The 23492-nt window shown below is 41.8% G+C and overlaps 1 protein-coding gene across 2 annotated transcripts in view; it reads left to right on the top strand.

The window, feature by feature from the left end:
- The window catches only part of nxph4 (neurexophilin 4), a 168902-nt gene that overhangs the window by 29308 nt on the left and 116102 nt on the right, over positions 1-23492 (top strand). Inside the window, exon 1 of one of the 2 annotated variants that reach the window (XM_008115088.3) lies at positions 11639-19294. The exons of the other annotated variant lie outside the window; for it this stretch is intronic. Within the exon in view, the coding sequence (XP_008113295.1) occupies positions 19226-19294 (69 nt within the window). The 5' untranslated portion in view covers positions 11639-19225. Of the gene's footprint in view, positions 1-11638; positions 19295-23492 lie in introns of those variants that run through there. 2 annotated transcript variants of the gene reach the window in all.

Genomic DNA, 23492 nt, shown 5'->3' with positions numbered 1-23492 from the left:
TAAGTCTTCATATCTTGTCAGCTTTTCCAGTTGTTTTTCTTCAATCCTGCTGTCCCCTGGGATTGCAACATCTACAATCCATACTTTGTTTTTTAACATGATCATGAGGTCAGGAGTATTTTGCTCCAAAACTCTGTCTGTCTGAATTCGGAAGTCCCAGAATAGCTAGATATGTTCATTCTCTGCAACTTTTTCCAGCTTGTGATCCCACCTGTTTTTTGTCGCAGGCAGATGGTATTTGTGGCACAAGTTCCAATGAATCATCTGAGCAACGGTGTTATGCCTCTGCTTGTAGTCTGTCTGTGCGATTGTCTTGCAGCAGCTGAGGATGTGATATATTGTTTCATCGGCTTCCTTGCAGAATCTACATTTGGGATCTGTCGTTGACTTTTCAATTTTGGCTTTGATGGCATTGATTCTAATGGCTTGTTCTTGGGCTGCCAGAATCAGGCCCTCTGTCTCCTTTTTCAAAGTTCAATTTGTGAGCCACAGCCATGTTTTCTTTGTCAATTTGGCTCTCAATTTTTCCCAGGAACTGTCAATGAAAAGCCTTCTTTCACCATTATTATTATTATTATTATTATTATTATTATTATTATTATTATTATTATGTGTTGTCGAAGGCTTTCATGGCCGGGATCACAGGGTTGTTGTATGTCTTTCGGGCTGTGTGGCCATGTTCCAGAAGTATTCTCTCCTGACGTTTCGCCCACATCTATGGCAGGCATCCTCAGAGGTTGTGAGGTATGGATAAACTAAGTAAGGAAAGGAAAGAATATATATCTGTGTAGAGTCCAGGATATGGCAAGAGTCCTTTGTCACTGGGAAGCCAGCATTAATGTTTCAGTTAATCACCCTAATTAGCATTGGAAAGGTTTTTGTCTCTTGCCTGGGGGCATCCTTTGTTCAGTCATTAGCTGTGCTCTGCCCTCAGAGTGTTGGTTCCCATCAACTGTTTATTTATTAGTTCTGGTGGCATTCAGGTGGCAAAACTGAGTTTTAAGATACTACTCCTTACGCTATTTGATGTGAGGGACCAACATGTTCCACCATTGTGCCAGGTATCAATATCCTATTAGTGCTCATTGGCTACTGTTGGAGGTGTGGTTTTTTTTTTTTTTGTGTAAGGAGCAAATTGAGAAACTGCAAGTCGCTTCTGGCATGAGAGAATTGGCCATTTGCAAGAATGTTGCCCAGGGGACGCCCAGATGTTTTATCATCCTTGTGGGAGGCTTTTCTCATTTCACATGGGGAGCTGGAGCTGACAGAGGGTGCTCATCCACGCTCTCCCCAGATTGAATTCGAACTGGCAACCTTCAGGTCAGCAACCCAACCTTCATGTCAGCAGTCCTGCCGGCACAAGGGTTTAACGGATTGGCACTGATTAGTCTGTGAACTACCACTAGTCTCCAGTTTTAGAGACTATGGTTGAGCTGAGTTTTGAACATAATGCATCCGGTATTGAGGGTGAGGGACAGATGTTCAGCATGTGAGTGTGTGTGAGTGTGTGTGGCATGTGTGTGTGTTGCTTTTCTTGGACAAACTGCTGACAGATGTCATCCCTTCTCAGTTAACCATCTCGCTAATGTTATCAGAGAGGCACAAGATTCAGGCGAAACAGAGCGGTAGTGCCACCACTCCCATGACATCTCATTTAATGCAAAGGGTATGCATGGGAGTACATTCGCATTCCTCATATCTAGCAATTCATGAATGTCTCCTGAAAGCTCTAGCAAAATGAGGAATTTCTCAAGAGACCGTTTGCGCTCGTACACTAACGACTCCCATTCATTTCATTGAGGTTTCCAGATAGAACCCTGTATTTCTAATACAGATGCCGTCCAGCTTGCTCACGTAAGGCTGGTTATGAAAGTGACACACCATATTTAATGTGAATAGCAACCCTGCATTTCTGCAAGCATCTGGTTACTGTTTTCCTTTCTCTTTCTTTTTACTGTGGTACTAAAGAGCCATTCGGTTTTTAAAAGGTAATAAACAGAAGGAGACAATATCTAAAGGTAATTCAGCAGTCTCCATTAATGCCATGTTAAACAAGTCTAGTGGTCCTGTTTGATGGGCCTAAAGGCACAGGATGTATATTATTCTCTGTCTGGAAGTGGAAGTTTGCCTGGCAATCCCAAACATACAATGTGGAAGAATAATATAACCCTCACCTTCTCTTGCAGTGATATGTAATATTTGGCTTTTTATGCATTTCAGTTCCCAATAGCCTCAGCCAGCATGGCTAGCAGTGACACTTCGTGAGAACTGTAGTGCAAATATCTGAAATGCAAGAGATTTTCCAGATCTGTTTTCTTGTTTTGGTTTGAGCGGCTTAGTATTGCAATTATTGAAAGGCTTTCTTTACCCCAGTAAAGTAACTGAAGCTCCTTCTATACTGCCATATAAAATCCAGATTATTTGCTTTGAACTAGACTATATGCCAGTGTAGACTCATATAATCCAGTTCAAAGCAGATAAAATGTATTAACTGCTTTGATAATTTGTATTATATGGCAGTGTAGAAGGAGCCTGAGTCAGTTTCTCAGTGTTACCTTCACAGATTAGATTTCTGTGTCTCCTGACTGAGATTAAGGCAAGAAAGGGAAAGGAAAAGGACTTGAGAAGAACTTTGTCAGTACAGATTGAGCATCCCTTATCTAAAATTCCAAAATCCATAGTACTCCAAAATCCAAAATTGTTCACATGGGTGGCTGAGATAGTGGCACCTTTGCTTTCTGATGGTTCAGTGTATACAAACTTTGTTTCCACACAAAATTATTTAAAGTATAGTGTATAAAATTACCTTCAGGCTGTGTCGAAGGTATATGAAACCTAAATGAATGTTATGTTTAGACTCTATCTCCAAAACAACTCATTATGTTTATGCCAATATTTAAAAATACAAAATGCTAGCGGTCCTAACCATTTCACATAGGAGATACTTTAAAATGTGTTACGACCCTTTCCCAAGTGTTCTGTGTATTTGTTTTTCAGTATTACTTTACAGGATTTATGTAAAGAGCACCTTACTTAAGACACCCCAGTCTCCAATGTGGAGCTTGTTTCCAAAAGATCCCAAATCCATCTGAACAAATTTTACAGAAATTGAAAAAAAACCCCATATGCTGAGTATATGCATTCTGTACCAAAGTGATTTGATATATTTTGATAGTTTTGATCGGTACATAATACAGCAGAGTCTCACTTATCAAAGCCTCACTTATCCAAGTCTCTGGATTATCCAAGGCTCTGGATTATCCAAGCCATTTTTGTAGTCAATGTTTTCAATACATCGTGATATTTTGGTGCTAAATTCGTAAATACAGGAATTACAACATAGCATTACTGCGTATTGAACTACTTTTTCTGTCAAATTTGTTGTATAACATGATGTTCTGATGCTTAATTTGTAAAATCATAACCTAATTTGTTGTTTAATAGGCTTTTCCTTGATCTCTCCTTATTATACAAGATGTTCACTTATCCAAGCTTCTGCCGGCCCGTTTAGCTTGGATAAGTGAGACTCTACTGTATTCTACTTCTAGCTAATAATAACTCATTTTTCAATTTTGTAAACAAACTACACACACACATATGTGTGGGTAGACAAACAGAGTTGGTTGAGCTGGTGAAGCCAAGTATCCTTGACTTTTGCTTTGCCAACATGATTGGCATTCATGCTACTTTTGGAGAAGATGACTTCACTTTCTCTATGGTCTGTATGGCAGCTGGTTGACCAGGGAAGCTGGGATAAAGAGATGCACTATTGTCTTACGGATCACTTAACATCTTCTTAGCGGTTTCTTTCTGATTTTTTCCATGACTACTCTAAGCCTTGGCTTTTAGGAATGATCTTTGCATTAAGCAGGGTGGAAAGAAGGATATATTTCCTTCGGCACAGAAGTGATAGTTGGGAAGGCTATCTAATTGGGATCGGGCTCCTTGGGTGGAGAGAGAAAGAGTGCATTTTTGGTAGCTCATTTCAGCTTCTAGTTAGAGATAAAGGTTGTGTAGGGATCTATACCGCCCCTGGTGGTGCAGCTGAGCTGCTGAACTTGTGGACTGAAAGGTCGGTGGTTCGAATTTGAGGAGTGGGGTGAGCTCCCGCTGTTAGCTCCAGCTTCTGCCAATCTAGCAGTTCGGAAACATGCAATTGTGAGTAGACCAATAGGTACCACTCCGGTAGGAAGGTAACAGCGCTCCATGCAGTCATGCCGGCCACATGAACTTGGAGGTGTCTACGGAAAATGCCGGTTCTTTGGCTTAGAAATGGAGATGAGCACCAACCTCCAGAGTCGGACATGACTAGACTTAATGTCAGGGGAAAACCTTTATCTTTACCTAGAGATCTATAATCAGAAATCAAAATAAGTAGTAATACTCCTTTTGTCCAACATTCATCACTACTGGCCACAGTGAGAACAATGAACCTCTCCCCAAGCCCTCCTCCCGTTTGGGAAATATCATGTGATACTCCCAGTTTGCTCTGGTAGCTGAATAAAGAGAAAAAAGTGCATCCTTGCCCTCTCCTCTGCCTCGTCGCTCCAAATGGCTGAGTCTCCTCGTCCTTCTTCCAGCTCAGCCATTCTTGTATGGCTGCATTTGTCCGCAAAACAAATCATCCCCCTGGCACTTCCGCTTTGATTGTCTTTTTTAGTAAGATTTCTCACATGGTGATTTTAATCTTATGTTTCCATTCTCTCTCCTTTCTCTGGCCCTGAGGGAGAGCAGGGTTATGTAGATAGGAGAGTGTGCAAATATATTGGTCCACCTGAGCCAAGCAAATCAACTCTCCCTGGCGGGCTTTTAGGATGGAATCGGATGGGAGGTGGGCACATTTTAAAAGTCCTTTAAAAATGACAGTAGTAAGACAATGTTCATTTAGGCTGTGAAAAAAGTAGAAAGGATTGGAGAAAAACATAAGAAGCTGTCCAGTGGGTCGGATCATTGTTCCATCGAGCTCAGGAATTACCTGCACTAATTGGTCACGGCTGTTCAAGCATTTTGATAGCGGTCTTTTCTGTCTCTTCACTAAAACTGGAGATGCTGAGGACTGAACTGTGGACCTCTTTCATAAAAGGCATGTACTCCTCTGAGTGAAGACCTCCTCACTGGAAGAGTAAGAGTACAAATTCCTCACCCATATGTAGTTTTACATTCCCATGCCCACTTTAAATTGTTTAGGGGACCCTAGAACCTCTGTGAGATTCCATGGGATGCCTCCGGCACACGTATGTTCGAATATTATCCATGGCTTCAGATATCAACAGGGGGAATGTTTCCACACACACACACAATTACTGGGGATTGTACTGTAAATGAAAAAGACAAGACTGCACAAATGCAGTGACTGGCTGTCACTGGGTGTTGATATAAAGAGAGGACACTGGGGAAGAAAACTGGTCTGAGTTTGGCAGAGTGTGCTGTCTTTCTGCCCTGGTAGCGCAGTGGATTAAACCCTAGTGCCGGCAGGACTGCTGACTTGAAGGTGGGGTTGCTGACCTGAAGGTTGCTGGTTCGAATCCAACCCAGGGAGAGTGCGAATGAGCTCCCTCTATCAGCTCCAGCTCCATGTGAGGACATGAAAAAAGCCTCCCACAAGGATGGTTAAAAAAATCAAAACATCTGGGCATCCCCTGGGCAACATCCTTGCAGACAGCCAATTCTCTCACACCAGAAGCGACTTGCAGTTTCTCAAGTTGCTCCTAACATGAAAAAAAGTTCTTGTCATCACCCTGTTTTTTAGGATTAACTGGGGAAAAGTTGGGAAGCTTCTGACTCCAAAGCCTGCCTTTTGTTGCCCAACTTTTTCATTCCGGCATCTGACCTTATGTGCCATCATCCGGTACTCATACAAATCAAGGGGCGTGCAGCCTGGGTGCGAGTTGGTGGGGGGAGAGAACTTTGAAATGCAATTTATGATCCTTCCTGATAAGATCTTATAAAATTTCCCAGGCACACTTGAAATTACATTTCCATAGCTCCTTCGCACTGATCTCCTTGAGTATATGATACTTGCCACTTTTATGGCTACATTTATTGCAATAATAAAGCGAAATGGTGGGGCTGGCGGCTGTGGCATTGGCGGCAGCGTGGGGAAGAAACGAGGATTGGGACATTTTATCCCCCCCCCCCCCACACACACACACACCAAGCAGTAGACAAAACTTGAGCTTTCCAAAGAGAAAGATCATTCTGTGCCTGAACTCTTCACTTGATGTCTTGAACGAGAATAGCCTTCATGTATTTTGAACTAGCCTCTGTTCCCTTAATAATGCTTGAAAAAGGAAGTGGAGAAAGAAGAGTGGGCAGGTGATACCAGGGGAAGGAAACTAGGTGTGTGTATGTATCTTGTATTCCAGTTCTTTTTCTATGCACATGTGGATTCCATTGCAAGAGTGAGGAATGCTTTCAACTTGAGTCAGGGAAGTGCTCTTCCTACCAGGGCCTGCCCAATGTTATTTTATTTATCATGTCAGAAGCAAATTGATATAAATACAGTTATAATGTATTTAAGAGAAGGTCCTCCATTGTGCATGTGGCAGGGCTCAGGCTGCATTGTAGTAAGTGGTCTGTGGTTTACTCTTCTCCACACTCGAATGTCATGGACTCCACTTTGTAGCCCCATTTCTTAAGTGCAGTCTGTTCACTGCTTTCCAAGTCACCTAGTCTTCCGTGTGCCTAGGAGGTAGTTTTTCATCCAGTATTAGCCATGGATTAGGATTCCAGGTTTAAACCTGCCACTTTTGGACTCTCGCTTGCTGAGGTGTTCCTGCAAGTGTCTCTGTAGATCTAAGCAAGCTATTTCTTGATTTAAAGTGTTGGCTTGCTGGCTGATATTTGAACAGAGGATGGGCAGGAAATGTCAATGCCTTGGTCCTTTCATTACAGGCTGCTACTTCCCGACGGATGTCAGGTGGTGCAATACCAGCTAAGCAGTATACTGTCTCCAGTGGTGTAGGGTGTAGGCATCCTGTAATGAAGTGGCATATCTCATTAAGAGCTGCATCCACTGTTTTAACATGGTGAGATGTATTCCACACTGGGCATGCATATTCAGCAGCAGAATACGCAAGGAATGTCCAAGGTATTAACTCATTAAAATGGATGTCCACCCTGAACACACAACTCAATTGGTTTTGATGGATTGCACAGTGCTTCCATGATATGTTGCCAGACCTCATTGTTGCATGGCTTGTATGGGATGAACATATAGAAGTTAGACTATTGGTCCAGCCAATTCAGAGACATTTTTGCTAGCTGGCAGTGACTGTTCAGGTTTCTCAGCAGGGTTTGAGAAGGGGGGGGGGGTTCTTAACAGGCTCTGGAGAAACCGATTTTGGGATCTCCTGCATCAAAACCATGCACTATTCCACTAAACCAAATCCTCTTCACTAGAAGATCAGGATTACAAGTAAACAATAAGGCCAAGGCTGCACTAACACAGTCATCTCTCTACATTTGGAGTTTCGACTTCTGTGGATTTGATTATTCACAGATTTGATTAAAACGTTCCCTCTATGAATCTCCTGGTCCTCCAGCTCAATTGTATGATCAACTCCCAATGGAAATCAACTAAAATATATTCCTGGAGAACCTAGGCATTCCTAGAGAGGAGTTCTCAGACAAAAAATCTCTATATAAAAAAGAGTGATGGAATCCTGGCGACCGACAAAACAACAAAACTACAGGCCCCCCAACCTCGAAATTTGACAATTCAACCCATCATCCACGCCTCTAGGTTGATACAACAAAAAGAAAAGAAAAATAAAGTCCTTAATCTATATATATAAAAAAGTGATGTAATCCCGGCGACCGACAAAACAACAAAACTACAGGCCCCTCAACCTCGAAATTTGACAATACAACCCATAATCCACGCCTCTAGGTTGATACAAAAAAAATAAAAATAAAAATAAAGTCCTAATTAGAGAGAGAGGAATAATTGTTTTTATCCAATTGCTGCCAGTTAGAAGGCTAAGCTCTGCCCACTTGGTCTCCTAGCAACCCACTCAGCCCAGGGGACAGGCAAAGTTAGGCCTCACTTAGGCCTCTTCCACACTGCCTATAAAATACAGACACCACCAGACAACGCCACAGCAACGCGTGGCCGGGCACAGCTAGTATCTATATAAAATAGTGTTTTTCCAGTTTCACTGTGTCCCTAACCTCTGGTAATATGGAGGGCTGACTTTACGATGGCTTGCTCTCATTGGGTCTTGATACAGAGTGAGAACATTAGGGTGTTAAAAAATAGCCTGTGTTAGGCATGGTGTATTGAATTTGCTGTAGCACAGACAAAATTCTGTGACCCTGTCCTATGTGAATCTATTTGATCTCATTACTTATTCTGTAGAGTTTATTTTTTCTTCCATTACATTTGTAGGGTGAATCAAGGCTTTGTGGAGACTGTCCTGCCCTGCCCTTGCAGCCCATTTCATGCTTTCTTGTTCCATATACAATTACATGGCATTTGAAATTTCCCTAACCTGCTCTATTCCACACACTTCCAGGACTGGAAACTTGCTATCTTTTTTCTAACAGAGCAAAAGATGTTTCCTGGATGTGTTGTCGAAGGCTTTCATGGCCGGGATCACAGGGTTGTTGTATGTCTTTCGGGCTGTGTGGCCATGTTCCAGAAGCATTCTCTCCTGACGTTTCGCCCACATCTATGGCAGGCATCCTCAGAGGATGCCTGCCATAGATGTGGGTGAAACGTCAGGAGAGAATGCTTCTGGAACATGGCCACACAGCCCGAAAGACATACAACAACCCTGTTTCCTGGATAACTGTGGGTAAAGGTAAAAGGGTGTGGTGCTCATCTCCATTTCTAAACTGAAGAGCCGGTGTTGTCCATAGATGCCACCAAGTTCATGTGGCCGGCATGACTCCATTGAGCATTGTTACCTTCCCGCCAGAGCGGTACCTATGGATCTATGCACATTTGCATGTTTCCCAACTGCTAGGTTGGCAGAAACTGGGGCTAACAGTGGGAGCTCACTCCACTTCCTGGATTCGAACCGTCGACCGTTCGGACAGCAAGTTCAGCAGCTCAGCGCTTTAATGTGCTGTGCCCCTGGGTGCTTCTACATTTAACTGTACACCAGTATTTTTTACTGCTAGTATAAAAAGTTGGATAAAGAGAGATATTTTTCCTTTGTTTGGACTGAGTTCATATGCTCTTAGGTTATGACCCAGTTGGAGTTCCTGTCTTCTCTTGCTTTAATTTGGTGTTCAAAGCTCACTGAAGCTGGAGACCATTGTTGATGTGAGTATGCAATGATGGAACATTTAACACAATATAGAAAAGCATACACATGAGCATAGAATTCCTTTCCCCATTTATGATTTAACCATAACCTCACAGGAATGGCAAATGGGATTAGCCGTGGGAGCTCCACAACAAAATGCTGTAATGTGTTCCTGGTATGCATGTGTTACTTAATGGTGGTGAGTAAGAAATGGCAAAGTTAGGGCTTCCTGCTGTACAGAATGTAATTTCATTCCCTCATTCATTTTATTATTTTATTTGTCTACAGACATCTCTATAGTGTGGAAGGCTTTGAAACATTTTGTTGAGCCTGAGACGGGAGAAACAGTTTCAATAAAATTGCCTTCAGTGCAGCCTTTGTTGGAAAATCCAAATCATCTATTTATTTATCGTGTCAGAAGCGAATTGATATATAGTTATAATGTATTTAAAAACACATAAAGTTAAAAACTTGGCATTATACTAGATTTCCTTTGACCACTTGGAGTGCCTCTGGTGTAGCTGTGAGAAGGTCCTCAGGGCTCAGACCGCATTGTAGTAAGTGGTCTGTGGTTTGCTCTTCTCCACACTCGCATGTCGTGGACTCCACTTTGTAGCCCCATTTCTTAAGATTAGCTCTGCATCTTGTGTTGCCAGAGCACAGTATGTTCAGTGCCTTCCAAGTTGCCCGGTCTTCTGTGCCCAGGAGGGAGTTTCTTATCTGGTATTAGTCATGGATTGAGGTTCCAGGTTTTAGCTTGCCACTTTTGGACTCTCGCTTGCTGGGGTGTTTCTGAAATTATCTCGTGTATCTTAGGAAGCTGTTTCATGATTTAAGGCATTGGCTTGCTGGCTATTATCTGAACAGAGTATGGGCCAGAGATGTCAATGCCTTGGTCTTTTCATTACAGGCTGCTACTTACCAGCGGATGTCAGGTGGTATAATTTCTCCTCTGACTTCCAGTATTTAAAATGGACAACTCTGCTTTTTTTCATGTCACGAGTGACTTGAGAAACTGCAAGTTACTTTTCTGCGAGAAAATTGGCCATCTGCAAGGACATTGCCCAGGGGACGTCCAGATGTTTATTTTTTTTTATCATCCTGTAGGAGGCTTCTCTCATGTCCCCGCATGGGGTGCTGGAGCTGACATAGGGAGCTCATCCACGCTTTCCCCTATTCAAACCAACAACCTTCAAGTCAGCAGTTCTGCTGGCACAAGGGTTTAACCCATTGTGCTACTGGGGGCTCCTGACAACTTTGCTGAGCTGTTATGAGCTACACCCTCTCTCAGCACAGCCTTCAATCTATTGTGATAAATACCAACAAATTATATAGTCAGTGTCACCCCTTCATATCAATGGGTTCCGCATCCATAGATTCAACCAATCACAGCTTGAAAATATTCTGATTTTCCCCAAAACCTTGATTTAGCCACATGCTGAAAGCTATGCAGGTTTATAAATGTATCCTTCTTGTAGCTTCCCACTATTTCACAGATCCTCAGGCTCTCTTCAGCACTCTATTGAATTGTTCAGCATTTTATGTAGGTGATGTCATTTTACTACATCATTATATATAGTAGGACTTGAGCATCCATAGATTCTGATATCCACAGGGGGCCTTGCAACCAAATCCCAGCAGATACTGAGGCCCCATTTCTTTTGTACTGTTTTCTCAAATCCACCTGTGATGTAGAGATAAAAGTAGTGGATCAAAAAGGGTTGCTATGTTCTGTCTGCTTCATTTCAACCTACAATGGGTTTAGTATTTCTGGACAATATTACAAGGTTCTTCTAAGCTATACAGAGCCTGACCTGTGATATTAAGTATGAATGATGCTTCAGGGGAGTTATAAGCTACTCACTCCCAGCCGTAGCTCCTTTTAACCTTCTCTATGGAGAATGAACTGTACTTCGGCTGTGGAATTTGCATTGGCAGGTTTAAAAATATATTCCATGCTCGAGTTAGAAAGATAAAGGACACTCCACTTTGCAACTGTCTTTTTAGTGGATGGGTTGGAGCGACACCAGTGCCCCATTCCAGCTGTATCCAAATCCTTCCTTTCTGCACAGATGTCTTTGGGGAGCTCTTCTCTGAGTACATCAGGCAATGATCTGTCTGGACAATTAGGTGGGTCAGTCGCAAACTTTATTTATCTCACGTTGTTGAAGGCTTTCATGGCTGGAATCACAGGGTTGTTATGTGTTTTCTGGGCTGTATGGCCATGTTCCAGAAGCATTCTCTCCTGATGTTTTGCTCACATCTATGGCAGGCATCCTCAGAGGTTGTGAGATATATTGTGAGGTATAGACCTCACAACCTCTGAGGATGCATACCATAGATATGGGTAACTTCAGGAGAGAATGTTTCTGGAACATGGCCATACAGCCTGGAAAACACACAACAACCCTTTATTTATCTCCATGAGTACATTCCTTGCTACTGAGTTATTAGCAAGGTGTTTTGGGGCATCTTCCACACAATGTGGTGTTTATTCCCTGTCAAATCCTGCTTATCAGTGAGTTGTGCCATTTTAAGGGCATTCATGCAAGCAGGGAAAACATGATTCATTAATACTTCTGCCAGGTGGTTGGTTTTGGGAACAGTAGTCAAAAAGTATATTTTCTAATCTGTCATGGTGTAAGCATGCATGAACCGTTATGGGAAATGACATGAAGGAGGGGAATATTCCCATGAGGTTTTTAGAAAGTTTTAAGTATTCAGATCTTTCACATACAATTCGTATAAGCCTGCCCATAAATAATGTGAAATATCTCAGCATTATTTATAAGAATTCTGTCAGGAGAATGTACTATACTGCATGATACTCATGTTGAAGCATGTAAGAAAAGCCTGACCACGACAAAAACCTGTTTTTAGCACTACTCATCCAAATGCCTATGGAAAACCAACAAGTATTATGTCAAATACAGCCTGTCCCTAAGTTGCGAACAAGTTAGGTTCTGTGTAGATTTGTTTCTAAGTTGAATTTGCATAGGGAAGGATCAACACCCCTGTGTTGTTTGTTTTGTGTATGTTCCCCTGTTCAGAAGATTTCACCTCACTTTCTGCCCCTGTGAGAATTGGATTTTGAAAAATGTGTCTTGTTGTGAAGACAAGGATTGATGATAAACTTCAGCTGAGAAAACTTTTCCCCATGATAATAACTCTTTCAGTAGTGAATTTCCCTTCCTAGGGGTAGTTTTCTATCACTTCGTGTTGTCTCACCCATTCTTATGAGTTGTTTGCAAATTGGATGTTTGTAACTCAGGGACTGCCTATAGTGACAAAGTGAAAGGGGAACAAAGGAATCTTGCTGAAGGCCACTCTTAGGTTCTTTGCTGAGGCAAGATTACAGCTCATTCTCCTACAATTCTCAGTGAAACAAGCACACTTACATTCATGTGTTTCTGAAGCACCTGTGTGTCGGCATCCTTGTCACTATTGTAGCTAAATTTAAACAGAAATGGCAAAAATTATTTTGTACTAAAGCCTCCCAAGACCTCACTTTAATTTGAAAGCAAGGCATATTATCTCTTGTGTACCTTTATTTTATTTTTATTTTTTAAAGGATCTCTTAAAACCTTTTAAAATTTCTCACTTTGTTTTAAAGGGAAATCACAGTGTAGTTTGTAGGCGTGGCAAGCTCATCAGGACAATGGGATAGCTTTCCATCTCTTTTTAGTACAAAGGGTCTTCACCTGTGTTCTGGGGAGACACAATGACCTCACAAAGTGTTCATGAAGGCTTGAAGAAACATTGCGAGCTTTCTTTTGTTCATGAAAATGAACAAAATCTGGCTACCAGTATTAAAAAAACTCCAAAATCAGAACAGTAAATAAGGAGCAGCACTCTGAAAACAGAAGAATTCCAGACAGGAATCAATCAGGAGCAGCTAATGACTCTGAACAAAGGATTCCCCCAGGCCAGGATGAGAGGCTGGGAAGGCCACCAACAGACAAGAGTTCCTTCCCCCACCCAGAACTTCCACAGATATATAAACCTTCCTTGCTTAGTTTCTCCATACCTCATAACCTCTGAGGATGCCTGCTATAGATGTGGGCGAAACGTCAGGAGAGAAAACTTCTGGAACATGGCCATACAGCCCGGAAAACATACAACAACCCTGTGATCTCGGCCATGAAAGCCTTTGACAATACATTGCGAGCTTTTACAGCTAAAATAGAAAAAGAAACAATGTATGTGTTGTCAAAGGCTTTCATGGGCGGAATCATTGGGTTGCTGTGAGTTTTCCGCACCGTATGGCCATATTCCAGAAGCATTCTCTCCTGACATTTCTTTCTCCCACCCTGGAGATTCCACAGATAAATAAACCCCACCTGCCTGGTTTCCAACAGATCTCACAAACTCTGAGGATTCCTACCATAGATGTGAGCGAAACGTCAGGAGATAATGCTTCTGGAGCATGGCCATACAGACCGGAAAACTCACGGCAACCCAAACAGTATCTGAATGGAATGAAGAAAGAAAAAGAGAACGATGGATGATCAATTGATGGCTCATAGAGAACAAGTATCTTTTGCTGGTGATAGACATCATTTTAGGGGTGTGAGAATCCATTCTGTTTTCATTCTGTTTTTGTTTCGAATTTTGGGTGCTGCCTGTTCTGTTTTGGGAAGATTCCAGGAGATTAGGAGGGGGCCATTTGGATTCGTAATTCGGAATCCTGAGCTCCATTTCCATTTTGGGAAGAATCTTCCTGAAAACAGAACAGGGGGACGGGATCAGAAAACAGAATGAAAACAGAATAGAGTCTGCCGTTTTGCATACCCCTAATCTGTACAAAGTTTCATTACAGTATCTCAAACCATTCATAAGTTGTGAAAATCACTGTTTGATAGCAAAAGAAAAGTTGTACTCCGCACTTGATATTTTTACAAGTGATGAGAACATCTGAGTGAATGATGCATTGCTGAGTTGCTGAGAGAAAACACATGATATTCCTTGAGACTGCACATACATCCAGAAACCGCCTTTGTAGTTGTTGTTGTCCATGTTGTGCCTCCACATTCTTGGAGCATCTTCCACTTCCTATGATTCTGCTGCTCTGTTGAGGATGTTCTCAAAAAATCCATGTATAAAACGAGGGCCATATTTGAGAGAGTCAGAGTTAGTCCATGTGATTCAGTGTTCAGAGAGACTTTGGAATGATAACTGGATCATTGAAAATTGATGGAGTTTCTTCTTTGATTTCTGTTAATAAAAGCATCCTGTTATTGTTGGGTAAAGTGACTTTTCAATGTTATCACAAGTTTTGTAACAATACATTTTAGCTGAGCCTCAGGATGGATTGCTATCTGAGTCTGAAACACAAAAGTACTGATGAGGCAGCATCCTGTTCAAAGCAAAATGAAGCTTCTTCCAGCCTTAAAAAGTGCCGCTGTTGAAGCAAGGAATATCCGCTGATTGGTTTCAGATCCAGAAGACATGCAACTGCCACAGTGTGTTTTACATTACAATGCATTGCCCAACGAAGCTATGAAACCATCAAAATTACAAAGACTTCCTGATACTAAATGTAAAGAAGGCTTACCACTTTAGGTTTAATGCTTTCTTAAAAGTGTTCCTACTTTCTACTCTAGAGAAGAGTTAACTAAATATGCCAGGATTCAACAGTGATGCCGAATAGGGATGAGTAGCTGTGATCGGCTGCAGGGCCAGCCCAAGGTAATTTTCAAGTGTAGGCGAACAGAAACCAATCACTAAAAAAATAAAAGTGTTGGGTAAGTGAAAATGTTGGATAATAAGGAGGGATTAAGGAAAAGCCTAAATAAAAAACAACACTCTGAAATCCAGACAGGAAACAATCAGGACCAGCTAATACCTCCCAACCAAGGATGCCCCCAGAGAGGAAGCAGCCAGGCTTTGAATTTGCAAGGCCATTAAATGCTAATCAAGCTGGCCAATTGCAACATTTACACTAGCCTCAAACAGACAAGAGCTCTTTCTCCCACCCTGGACTTTCCACAGATATATAAACCCCACTTACATAGCTTCCAACAGACCTCACAATCTCTGAGGATGCCTGCCATAGGGTTAAGGTGGGCCTGGCTCCGGAGGTGGGCCTGGCCCTGGGCCAAGCCTCGAAGGCGGTTACAGGCCGAAGGCGGCCACAGGCACCGAAGACAGCCACAGGCCCCGAAGGCAGACCCACGGACAAAGGCAAGCGGGCCCAGGCCAAAGGCGAGAGGAGGTGAAGCCTCAACTGCGCCCCCTAGAGGATGGCGCCACAGCAAGTGCCTGATTTGCTCATGGTTGAACCGCCCCAGATCGGCTGCCACATGGTGCTGTTACATACTGGAAAACATGACAGCTGGGGCCTTGCCGTTACGATCATCCAGTAGAGCTGAAGAAGCCAGTTTGGCTGAAGTAAAATGGCTAAAATGGATCCGTGCATAAATGTAGTAGGGACATTAGGAAATGAAGGAAATAGTTAAAAACTGCCACTGTTAGTAAGAATAAATGCAGTAGAGGTTTCATTTGAAGTTTCTTAACTAATAGCATAAATAAGAAAACTGCACATGATAACTGAAGAACGTACATTACCTGGAGCAAAAAACCATGGTTTCTGCATTGATCAATGTGAAGCCTGCCACAGACCTTTCCTTAATACTTTAATGACACAGTTAAGAAGCAAATTGACAGTTTCTCAGCCAATACCAAGGAACCGTTATTAGAAAGAATGTGCATGTCCTCCTATTTCCAAACTTCACACATTTTCTTGGTTCCATAGACAAAGAATAGCCTGAGGACACGTTACTTATTATACGATCTCTGAAGGGTTTTCAGCACAATTTCTCAGAATATTTTCTTGTTCCTGATGCAAGCAAAAACTGGATTAGATATCTATTTTCAGTTAATGTGTTTGAATTAGAGGGGCTCACAGCAACATAAGAAGACAATCATGGATGGTGCTTTGAAATGGCAGTTTAAGGACTACTAGACCATTCCACATTTCTGACCTCACTTTCAAGCAGATTTTCCAAAGCTATAGAATAGGGCAATGAAAGTGCTGTGTTGAGGCCTTTCATGATGACATACATTTCTCTCATTTATCTTAAAAATAAGTACAAAAATAAGGGTAGTTGAAAAACATAGAACTCAGAATGGAAGTTTTTAAGGCTGATGTAAATGAGATATAGTACTAGGTTTTTAATTTATTCATTCAGATTAACAAGCGATGTTACGGTATGGTTCAGTATACAGTCTGGTATTATTACTTTACTATTACTACTAGTACAGTGGACTTTTGGTATCCACTGGAGTTTGGTTCCAGGACTAACCCAACATATCAAATTCTATGGATGCTCAAGTGCCATTATGTATAATCTTGTAATAAAATAGTATCACTTATGGTATATAAAACATCAAAATCAAAATGTTGCCCTTTGACTTTTTTTCCTGGTATTTCCAAGCCATAGCTGGTTGAATACACGGATGCCAAATACATAGATATGGGAACGGAATAGGGGACAGACAAACAGATGAGGCAGAGACTAAATTATTATTTTAAATTCATATGATATCATTTCAGTAAAAATATTCTAATAGGAGTGTCAATCAATCAAGACTTTATTACAATCCATGATCAGCACAGAGAGGAGTACAAATGCTTTGGGATGGGGGAACACAGTTCTTTAGAGAGACAGTCATAAAAAAGATTAGAAAAAGTTTTAAAAAGCAATACTGTTTAAACACACAGTTAACATAGCAGGTATGGGGGGTGGGAGTCTAATAAGTGGGGTTAAAAAAACTGTGTGAGCACTAGAGGGAGAGGGAGGGGCACATTGCAAGTCCAGCAACACCCAAGCTGCAACAGGTTGCTTCACCCATGCTACCATCAGGGTGTTGCCTTGCGGGGTCAATCATCATCCATTGAATTTTGAGTGCTGCAGCACAGAGCCTAGCAACTGTATAAGTTATTGTAGTGCTAGAGTCTGAAGAGCAGCAAGGTGGCATAACATTTTCCGGTCTGCCCTGGGTATTTAAGAAGCCATGGAGTAATGAGATTACTTCTAATGTCTCCATAGAACATGCATTGAAGGAGCACATGTTTGGTTTTTTTCTGTGTGTCCGGACTCGCATGGGCATAATCTCTTCCTGAAGTGGTTTTTCCAATACCACCCTTCCAATACAGCCGATTGGAGGGCATGGCATCTTGCCAGAGTAAAAGCCCTTCGGTGTTTGGGCACATCCAGGTTTGTTAGGTATGCCATGATTGTGGTGAGGTATCTATAAAAGCTAACAATAAAAGCTGGGGCGGAGGCTAAGTCCGATTGGTGCTTTATGTCCAGGATTCGTTGGTTAATGAGATTCTTGGATTGGCCCCATCCTATGTTTGGAAATTGTCATTGGGAGAAGCCTAGTGTTGTGATCTTTACTGCCACTGTTTTAGTCCATGTGAACTAGAAGTCGTCCCTCATGGTTAGAGGGGCAAGACAGCGTGGAGAGACGGATAGACATAGCCAGTATTTGAGAATGCCTGTCCATACTCTGGTCTGTCTCCAATCATAGGATGGCATTAGAGACATATCTGGAAACCTGTAGAGCTGATCTTAGGATTTTTGATTGAACATGCAGTAAATAAAGGTAAAGGTTTTCCCCTGACATTAAGTACAGTCGTGTCTGACTCCAGGGGTTGGTGCTCATCTCCATTTCTAAGCCAAAGAGCCAGCGTTGTCCTAGGTCATGTGGCTGGCATGACTGCATGGAGTGCTGTTACCTTCCCACAGAAGCGGTACCCATTGATCTACTCACATTTGCATGTTTTCGAACTGCTAGGTTGGCAGAAGCTGGGGCTAACAGCTGGAGCTCACTCCCCTTCCTGGATCCCAATTGCCAATCTTTCGATCAGCAAGTTCAGCATCTCAGTGGTTTAACCCTCTACGCCACTGCAGAACATCCTCTAGTGGGGCATAATTTGGAAAGGGGCCGAGCTGGCTCCATACAGCATTTGTACCAAAAGTTTACATCCCGTTGGTATAAAGTGGCCTCCCTCCATCTTGAGGTATCTTAAGATAGTAGATGAGCTCTTTTGTGTTGTCTCTGCTGAATCCTCTGTGTGGGCTTTTCCGCTGTTAGTGCAATGAGGAGTACTCCCGGGTATTTAAAACTTGAAGCCTGCTCAATTTCTGCATTTAGGAGTGTATGCATTGACTTATTATTCCCTTCTCTCTCAATTTGAAGACCCCTTTAACATAAATATTTGATGCATTTTAGGTTTTAAATCTTGAGTTACGTCTTGGTGGTCCATGGTATCAAAAGATTTGTAAAAAAAAAAAAAAAAGGTCTATTGTCAATAAAATGTTAAGAGGTGCTACTTGGCCACTGCAGCCTTAACCTCCAGAGCCACTCTTGTTGCTGCAATATGTAATTTCATATGCTATGCATTCCTGCTCTGTTACAGCTGTACTAGTTTTCCCATACAAGGGAGAGAGGCTGTTGTTGCGCAGGGGTCTGCACACGTGTTTCTCCTCCTGTTAATCAGCTGACTCCAGGCCACTCGGCTCTCCGTGGGGAAACTCGTCTGGAGGGGATTAAAGCCCCAGCCTCAGCATCCCTGGAATCAAGCAGGGATGAGCCAGGCCGCAGCCGGGTTGTGTTCTTACAAGGGATAATAAGAAGTCTTAATAACCTGCCAAGACGTGCGCTCAAAGGAGAGAGCAATGCAGAGGTTTCTGAGTGATGAGCCTCTATCGATCCCACTGCTGTTGCTGTGGCTGATGGGGATAAAGGGATGGATAAGGCCTGCTTTCTGGGAAGCCGCCCACTGCCCTCCGACAGGAGGCTTGGCTTTAGGGAATTTGGCTTCCGTATGCCTCAATCCCAGCCACCTGCAAGCTATTTAGTTATCCTACAGGTGTGGGTGGGGGAGTATGGACTTCAGACCTTCCTGTCTGGTACTATAGTTTCTTTGCCTTTTTAGGCCTTGAGCCCCTTCTTGTCCAATTATGACTTTCCGGGAACAGACCGTGCTGATTTCCCTGATGCCAAGTCCACCTCTCAAACCAGTGGAATCTGTGAGTGATGGAGTCCCTTTCAGCTTAAAATGGGCTCATTTCTTTTTCTGTATAATAATGGTAATTCTGTCTATCTGTGCGTCTCTCTCTGGCACACACAGAGAGACATCACTGCCTGAGCCCCATGTCTCTCATTATTACTCTGCACTGAAGGCTGTTTCATTCCTCCTGTTCATTCATTCAGTTATAGACCACCCCGCACTAGCTTTTGAAACAGCGCCTGTGAGTAAACAAACCAAATCGGAATGCTTTTAAAAAAATGAAGAAGTAGTTAAGAATCTTTAATCTCCCAGTAGATCTGCTTGTACTCGTTAGGGGATGGCTGCAACTCTCTGACACATTTAGCAGCATTTACTATTCTCAGTCAACAGTTAGGTAGAAATATGAGAAATGCTGCATTGGAATTTTAGATCTAGATGTGCATTTTCATCAGCAGTGGATGACTTATGACCCTGCATACAAGTCCAATGCCTGATTAACTTCGACTAGAATAGAATAGCTTTATTGTCATAGTGCTTTTACACAATGGAATTAAATGCCTTCCCAAGCACAGACCACAAAACAACACACCCATTCTTCCACACCCCGACCATCACCACACAGCCCCTGTGCCACATCAATGTGAGATCATGGAGTTCAACATAGCACAGCTCTAGGATCGAAGCTATCTCTCAGTCTGTTTGTGAGTTATAATTGATTTATTTATTTATCATGTCAGAAATGAATTGAGAATACACTTATAATGTATTAAAAAAAACAAAGTTAAAATCTTGACATTATGCTAAATGTTCTTTGACCAGAAGCTGGCCACTAGGAGTGGTGGTCACTGTCAGAAGGTCCTCCATTGTGAATGTGGCAGGGTTCAGACTGCATTGAACTAAGTGGTCTGCTCTTCTCCGAACTCGCATGTCATGGACCCCACTTTGGAGCTCCATTTCTTAAGATTGGCTCTGCATCTTGTGGTGCCAGAGCGCAGCCTGTTCAGCATCTTCCAACTCGCCCAGTCTACTGTGTGCCCAGGGGGGAGTCTCTCATCTGATATCAGCCACTGATTGAGGTTCTTGGTTCTGGCCTGCCACTTTTGGACTCGCGTTTGCTGAGATGTGCCTGCGAGTATCTCTGTAGATCTTAGGAAGTTATTTCTTGATTTAAGGTTAGCTGGCTGATATCTGAACAGAGGATGGGACAGATATGTCGATGCCTTGGTCCTTTCATTATTGCCTGCTACTTCCCAACAGATGTCAGGTGGTACAATACCAGCTAAATAGTATAATTTCTACAGTGGTGTAGGGAATAGACATCATGTGATGATGTGGCATGTCTCATTAAGAGCCACATCCACTGTTTTAACGTGGTGAGATGTTTTCCACAATGGGCATGCGTATTCAGCAACAGAGTAGCAAAGCGCAAGGGCAGATATCTTCACTGTGTCTGGTTGTGATCCCTAGGTTGTGCCAGTCAGCTTTCATGTGATATTATGATGGAAGTTGTGGTGTAAGAACTGTTGGGAGGCAAAAGTCTTGCTGGCCATGATTTAGATCACAGATTTCCAAACATTTCATGTTGGTGACTCATTTTTTAGACACACATTCTTTCGTGACAAAGTAATTCCATTTTAAACCAACCCCTTATTACATTTCATGTATTACATTTCATGTCTGTGTCTGTATCATTATACAGACACATAGATGAAGTGTACTAACGAAATCTATGGGAAGAAACATATCTCATGAAAACATCTCATTTATATATTTTAAAAATATGATTTGTAAGATCACAGCATACATTTCCTCCATGATGAAACATGAAAATATGATTTGTGTGGCCAAACAACACTGCAGTGTTATCAAGAGGGCAAATATTATGAATAAACCAGAAGACACTAGAGCAGTGTTTCTCAACCTGTGGGTCCCCAGATGTGTTGGCCTTCAACTCCCAGAAATCCTAACAGCTGATAAACTGGCTGGAATTTCTGGGAATTGTGGGTCCCCGGTGTTTTGGCCTACAGGTTGAGAACCACTGCGATAGAGGCTGCAGCAGTTTGCTTTTGCCGGATCGTACAGGGAAGGGCAACTTCTTTTTCTCCACTGAGTTAAGTTAATGTCTTTTGAACACATTGAAGTAAGGTGAGGACAAAGATGAAATGTGGGAATAAGGCAGAATAAGGTAGAAAAACTGGGGCATTTTAAAACAGATTAAAAATGGGAGAACTGAGATTTAATTGGGACTGCCTGCCAAATCAAGACAGCTGGAGACTATAAAATACTGTCCCAAAAGGGTTAATTATTCATGCTCACATCATATCATATGCCCCTGGAAAACATTGCTTTTATTATAATTGTGTTTTAGTTTAATTCATATTGCAAACCACTTTAGGGCCCATAGTGGGAGAAAGGTACAGAACTGTATTATCTTTTAATGCTTTTTTCTCCATTAAGAGAGAAAAGGGATATACATAACCATAACAACAACAACAACAACAACAACAAAATAAATGATAGTACACAACCAATCTTTAGCCAAAGCAGACCTTTAGCCAAGTGGTTCTCAACCTGTGGCTCCCCAGATGTTTTGGTCTTCAACTCCCAGAAATCCCAACAGCTGGTAAACTAGCTGGGATTTCTGGGAATAGTAGGCCAAAACACCTGGGGACCCACACATTGAGAACCACTGCTATAGCCTTTCTAAATGATAGTGATACTAGTGTCCTGTACAGCTGAAACAGTTTTGCTGAAGCAAACTTAGCTTGAAATCTAAATTCTTGATATTGAAACAAGGAGAGTTTCCAATTTGCTGATTCAAATAGGATGACCAGCCCTGTATTCCACACCATTCTAATTTGATTAACATCAGATGTAGTACTTTTTAACAAACATTTATAACTAAGTTACTTCAGTTTTTCTAATTCATGCTTCCATCATGGCATGAATGGCAGATGCTTTTAGAGCTGATAGTCTATATTTTCGCACCTAAAGGTGTTATGGTTGTAGGTACTACCTTAGTGCACCCATGGGTAGCTGATTGGTAGGCATTAAAAATGACAAAAATCTTGATCTGAACTTAGACATTGATCCAAAGTATAATTTCAATCAGTTGATTTAAAGCATACACTAACATTGTTAGCACTGCACTGTTATATTCTAGACACTCTTAATAGGGGATGAGGGCAGGTGAAGTGTAAAGAACAATACATCTAGCAGGTGACTGATGATAGCCTACACTCATCACTTTGTTTTGTGTCCATGTCAGTTTTAACACACTGAGCCATTTATCTTCTCTCCTGGTCTTGTGTCGATTTACAATTTTTTTTAAAGAAACCCTTGATTCTCAAATTTTTGGAACGTATCTTTCCTTGAAATATGCACTTAACCCTAATGTACATGTTTCTGTATGCACTTTAATCTAAAATGCATATTGATATATGCATTTTATTTTCATTTTATATATGCTGAGACAACTATCATAACATTCCAGTCCATAACATTCATAAGGATTATTTATGTTCTAATTATTCTGTGTACTATTCAAGGAGTGTGAATTGATTTGGTTCACTTAAAACTATACACTGAATGATATATGTTCAAGAATTCTTACAACTGACATAGTTTTTCAATGGGCTATCTTATCAATTTCCTCAAAGATAACATTAGGTGCAATTATTTCCTGGATTTAAAAAAAGCTGTTACAGGTAAATTGGGGAGGTTGGAGGGCATGAAGTCCAAAATGTGATGGACACAATTCAGTTTTGTAATACTTATAATTTTAGAGGCGTGCATATTCAATCAACTTTTTTTACAAGTTATACACTTCTAGATTTAAATCTGATTTAAACTCAGGCCTGTACATACTAATTCGTTTTGAATTATGTGTGGGAGGCTACATAAGTAAAGTGAAGACTCTGCTGCAGAAATTATCCCTGCAGCACATGGATGAAAATGAAGCCGGGAGATAGGAAGCCAAGGAAATAGGACCAACAAGTAACTTCCTTTCAGATGATGCTAATATTGTGGGAGTAAATGTCAGAAAAGGGCTGTTAATAAACTCTATATTCATTGTAGTGCCTACACTTCTTTACTTCTGAAAGATACATAGAAACTATGGCCAGAATCCCAAAATGTGCTTAACTCCGCACAAGGAATTTGATCTTGGAAGCTAAGCAGGGTCACCCCTGATTAGTACTTGGATGGGAGACCGACAC

Source organism: Anolis carolinensis, chromosome 2, assembly GCF_035594765.1.
Source record: "Anolis carolinensis isolate JA03-04 chromosome 2, rAnoCar3.1.pri, whole genome shotgun sequence".
NCBI lineage: Eukaryota > Metazoa > Chordata > Lepidosauria > Squamata > Dactyloidae > Anolis > Anolis carolinensis.
Note: the sequence above shows the minus strand (reverse complement) of the source record. Positions and strands in the feature narration are given on the sequence as shown.